The sequence below is a fragment of the Rhodnius prolixus genome, unplaced genomic scaffold, assembly GCF_049639745.1.
Source record: "Rhodnius prolixus isolate KJV_2025 unplaced genomic scaffold, Rpr scaffold_1, whole genome shotgun sequence".
Taxonomy (NCBI): domain Eukaryota; kingdom Metazoa; phylum Arthropoda; class Insecta; order Hemiptera; family Reduviidae; genus Rhodnius; species Rhodnius prolixus.
In genome coordinates this window covers 27,819,984-27,825,484 of record NW_027411581.1, presented here as the reverse complement: position 1 = coordinate 27,825,484, position 5,501 = coordinate 27,819,984, and the positions used below count along the sequence as shown (strand labels likewise).

The 5,501-nt window shown below is 41.6% G+C and overlaps 1 protein-coding gene across 1 annotated transcript; it reads right to left on the bottom strand.

Annotated features, from left to right (window-relative positions):
• Positions 1-3,048: 3,048 nt before the first annotated feature.
• Positions 3,049-3,951, bottom strand: LOC141451022 (uncharacterized). The gene has a single exon (XM_074122402.1). The coding sequence runs from the start codon at positions 3,949-3,951 to the stop codon at positions 3,049-3,051; it is 903 nt and encodes a 300-aa protein (XP_073978503.1).
• Between the last annotated feature and the right edge of the window lie 1,550 nt (positions 3,952-5,501).

Sequence of the window (5,501 nt, the reverse complement as noted above, 5' to 3'; positions counted from 1 at the left end):
AAACTGAGTTAATGAAACAGATTGAATATTTAAGTAGAGAAACTAAATTGCTAATATTTGGGCTGCCTGACAATCTAGCCTATACAGGGTGTTCAGCATAAGACTACGGTAACTTCGGGAGGTGATTCTGGGCATCATTTGCAACAAAAAATTCCATATTAACTATGGCTCGATTCGGCTCCGTTTTGTAGATATTGTTAATTTTATGTTTTTTCAAAGTGTTACTACTTTTTAGCAAAAAGATGTCTATATTTCTCAAACTATTAAAGCTACAGCTATTTTAATGAACTCATTAGAAAGAAGGTTAAATTTCCTTTTAAATAAGCTAATTTATATTCCAAAAAAATAATATTAAGTATTTTACTTTGTGGCCCAAACATAAGAAATAGCAAGTTTCTAATTTTTTCCAAAAACTTTGACTTCATTTTTCTCAAAAACTTCTTATATGAAAAAACCGTGCACTATTCAGGAAAAACATTTACAAACGATCATCTTTCGAACGGTATACAATAATTGGGGTTATGTTAAAAATTGACGCAGAAATCTGTTATTAATTGCAAAAAAGTAGGCCTCAAAACAGCGTCGGCATACAGTCATTTGTCAGAAATGTAAAATATTTTCCATGCATTTTATTAATAGAAACTTGTAATTTCATCACAATATTTGCAATTTATTATAAAAAAACATATTATAAAAAAAACAGATAATTTAATTGAATTTTATTCCATTAAAAGTTAATTTAATTTATTTACCTAACTCAAAGTAATTGTTCAAAGTGTCCTCCCTCTTGTCTCAGACACAGTACCGACCTTCTTCTGACTGCATCCACTGCCAGGCGAAGTTCATCGTGATTATGCCGCATCATATTGCAGCACGCATAAATGCGTTCTACCAAATCCTCACGTGTTTCCAACCTCACCTCATACACTTTTTGCCTAAGTGTTCCCCACAAGTAGAAGTCCAGTGGCGTAAGATCAGGACTTCTAGCTGGCCACCTTGTTAGCCCATGTGGAGTATTTAAACTGGAAATACCCACTTGCTAGAGATCAGGAATCAGGTGGTCGAAAAATAAGAATTAGTCTTTCAGTGCTTCCAACGACTATGCATTTATTCTTCTTCACTACATCATTTTTGGTGATGATAACCCAAAACCCAGTCTTCAGCGGGCAACGCCGATGTCAGGCGCACTGGTAATGGACTGGATTAAGCTGTAGTAGCCCATGCAGATCCAAGGTGCTGGTGTGAATGTTGGAAACGGCAGATGTCGAAGCAAGCCCCCACAAATCAGGACTTCTAGCTGGCCACCTTGTTAGCCCATGTGGAGTATTTAAACTGGAAATACCCACTTGCTAGAGATCAGGAATCAGGTGGTCGAAAAATAAGAATTAGTCTTTCAGTGCTTCCAACGACTATGCATTTGTTCTTCTTCACTACATCATTTTTGGTGATGATAACCCAAAACCCAGTCTTCAGCGGGCAACGCCGATGTCAGGCGCACTGGTAATGGACTGGATTAAGCTGTAGTAGCCCATGCAGATCCAAGGTGCTGGTGTGAATGTTGGAAACGGCAGATGTCGAAGCAAGCCCCCACAAATGCGTTTTCCTGTGAAATGGAGGACCAGCTCTAACCTATGAAAAGATCAGAGCAAAAGTTAAAAGAGAGGATAGATGTGAAAAGGCCCCTTAAATCACCTGAAGGTAGCAAGAGAGTAAAATAGGTTTTGTGATAGCAATGTAAAGAGATATATATATTGAAATATATAAGAGCGCAATAGGGCATGTACCCTAGCTGATATAATCAGAAGAGTTCAGTTAGAACTTGATACAAAAACAGTTAAAGTAAATAACAAATATAAAGTGGGAAATACCTTAAAGATGAGGCTACCCTGAATCAGCGCTAAGAAGGAGGCTGAGATTAACTGGACGCACACTGTTGAGATGTAGGTACAGCTACCAAGCTTCTGGCGTAATGTCCTTTAAACACTGGGATAGCCGGTATTAGTAATAATAAAAAATGAATGTAATACAGTGTTCACAAGTTGAAGGTAGTGCCAAATAAGTTGAAGAATCCAGCAGCGGAAGTGTAGCGTAATTTGATGGATTGTGCAAAAAGGGTGAATAATCATCCGCCAGTAAGCCAGACCACTCCCAGGTGTAAGGAATAAGGAATAATAATAATAATAATACCCCAGGGGTATTAAGGATGTAATGGAGAAAATAGGCTGACTTACCGCTTCAAGAATTAATTCACCTGTGAATCCAATATTTGAGTGAATAGTAATAAGGCTGCTTGATAAATGTGATGGCACAGTATAGAAGAACAACCACTGCCACAAAAGGGGCCGTCTAGGGCAGATAGATGAAAAAAGGCTAAAAGGCAAACATGTGCTGGCAAAAGGCAAGATGGCGTTCGAGTCCAGTTCAAAGGCTGTACTTCGTACAGGCACAGTTAATTCTCTCTTAGAGCAGTGACGACTTACGATAGACTACTGAACTAGTAACCAACAGTGTGTTCAACTCGGCACTGCCAACGAACAGTGTTGCCAGTTAACCTATGTATAGAAAAGTTGGGAGTCCCCCCACTGGTGTCCCTTTTATATAAATTCGCGTAGTAATACGCGACACTGGGGGCCAAAAGGAAAATGACTCCATGTGAAAATTGTAAGTAACTAAATCTAAGCCATAGAGGCGTAAGCTACAAAGTGTATATACAAAATGAGCAAAGCTCAGGTGTAGCACTGTGGCTACAGGGAGAGAGTAACGAGAGAATAAGCAGACGTATACCCGGCCTCCACTCAGACTCGCCCAAGGGAAGTCATGCTACGGAGCAAGGTTAAGAGACTGAACCCAAGGGGTCAACGTCGTAGAGACGTCTTGAGAAGATTAGATAGGGGCCAACAGGAGGAAATGGCGCTGGGCCTTGAGATAAATTGTATAAGGCAACCTCTTAAGAGAATACAAAAAACAAATGAAGTGTAAAACCGATTGAAATAACTAGCGGAACAAGAAACATAAGATTAAGAATAGTTAATCAAGGTAGCTTGCAATTTAATCATAAATTGGAAGGCGAAAGAGCTTAACTGCTGGACGAGTAAGCTCTGAAGTTGCAGTTTTGAGACGAGCACGTCGTACAATACCATCTGAACCAGGAAAGACCTGCAGTACACGGGCCAAAGGCCAACAAGAGGGCGGAGTGTTGTCAGAATCAATCAATACGAGATCTCCAACAGAAAGATTAGGGGAGGTTGAGGTCCACTTCCCCCGAGATGCAAGAGCTGGAAGGTATTCAGATTTCCAGCGTGTCCAAAAATCCTTAATGACGGCCTGAATCCAGTGTAGTTGGCGAGGCGAACATTGTTGAATGGCCGCATCCGCATCTGGTGGTTCAATCAAAGATCTACCCAATAGAAAGTGGGCCGGAGTTAAGGCAGAGAAATCATTAGGATCACTGGAGATGGTAGAAAGAGGCCTAGAATTTAAGATGCCTTCAATGCGTATAACAAGAGTATTTAAGACCTTGTAAGTGGGGATGTAATTGGCAACGAGCCTATTCAAATGGTATTTAGCTGATTGAACAGCACGTTCCCACAGCCCTCCTTGATGAGGTGCAGAAGGTGGGTTGAAATGAAATGATATAGATTTTGAAAAACAAAAATCATTAATAAGTTTAGAAAATTGTAACTCCGCTTGTAATGATTGAAGTGCTCGTGTAAGGGCGGCAGAAGCGCCAACAAAATTAGTTCCGCAGTCTGAATAAAGATGGGCAGGACAGCCGCGTCGGCTAATGAAACGCTGTAGAACGTCTAAGAATTCACTGGTGGAAAGATCCGATGCCAGCTCTAAATGAACAGCTTTAGTAGAGAAGCATACAAATATGCAAAGATAAACTTTGACAGTAAGAGCCTTACGACAATCCGAGATCCGAATTGTGAATGGACCTGCAAAATCCATGCCCGTATGTGTGAAAGGAAAGGAAGGAAAGGACCCTCGGCGATGGAAGTTGACCCATTAAGGGAACGTTATGGGATGGTTTGGCCCGGAAACACACCATACATTTATGGATGCGTGAACGAATAGCTTGTCTGGCTGACAGAATCCAAAAGGAACGTGAAAGATGATAGAGTGTAAGATTTAGCCCTGAATGTAGAAATAAAGTTTGATAATGGTCAATCAGTAAATTGACTAAATAATGGCTCTTAGGTAAAATAAGGGGATGACAAGTTTTAAGAGAAGTAGTATTCTGGAGTCGACCGCCGACTCGAATTAACCCATTAGAATCAATAAAAGGCGTTAAACGCTGTAGTCCGGCAGAGGAAGATCGTCCTGATCGTAAGGCATAGATATCTTTCTCAAAGGCAGTCCTTTGAATGTAGAAACAAATAGCAGTAATCACATGACTCAATGCCGGGGGGGGGGGGTACCCCTTGACTTTGGACTTCCAAGTGAGTATAAGTTTAATCACAAGGAGTAATGAACTCCATGATGGAATGTGATCAAATAGTTGCACAGTAGGAATCGGAACTACAGTAGCGCATTCAGCTTGGAGTGAAAATTCCGATGAGACTGAATGCGGAAGAGCCAAAGGGCCAATGTTAGGCCCTGAAGAGGGCGTAGACAGCCATGATGGGCCGTGCCACCATAGTGTATGGTTAAGAAGTGTAGAGGCATTGCAACCCCTAGAGGCAATGTCAGCTGGATTGTCCTTAGTGGGTACATAATGCCAAGTGGCAGTGGGAACCCAATCTTGAATCTGGGATACCCGGTTTGAGACATAAAACCTTGAACTTATAAGGAGGTAATTGTACCCAATGCAGAACGATCTGCGAATCGGTCCAGAGGTGGACACTTGTGATAGTAAGAATAGAAGAAAATAAGTTCAAGTAATGAGCGACAAGTGATGCCAACAAATGAGCTCCACACAGTTCCAATCGTGGAATAGTTAAAGTGTGTAAAGGAGCAACGCGCGTTTTAGCGCATAAAAGAGCTGGAGGTGAGCGCGATTCCACCCCAACCAAGTATAAAACAGCTGAATAACCTCGTGCTGAGGCATCAGAGAATCCATGAAGGATGTAGGAAGTAGTAGCCGCAGTGGGCGTGAATGGGCGAGGCAATGTTGCCTGCTCCAAAATAGAAAATTCATAAATAAGAGACTGCCATTGAAAGGCAAGTTGCTCTGGCAAAGGAGTGTCCCATTGGAGAGACTGTCTCCATAAGGCTTGTAAGAAGGCCTTTAAGTTGAATGTAAAGGGTGCAAGCCAACCGCATACGTCAAAAATTTGGGCTATAAAAGAGAGTACCAAACGTTTAGTAACAGTGCCACTGGGGCTAGACTTGAAGTCAAGTCGAATGCTAAAGGAATCCGTAGTAGGGTTCCATAATGCGCCCAATAAAGAAATAGAGCACGCTGAAGTGGTGCTGAAAGAAGTGGAAGCAACGTGGTGCTCCAACGGGATTCCCATAAGTAGGGAAGGGTGGTTAGCAACCCATTTACGGAGGTCAAA

Bases quoted from the DNA above. Each gene is read 5' to 3' on its own strand.
- LOC141451022 (XM_074122402.1), bottom strand. From the start codon at position 3,951: ATGGATTTTGCAGGTCCATTCACAATTCGGATCTCGGATTGTCGTAAG.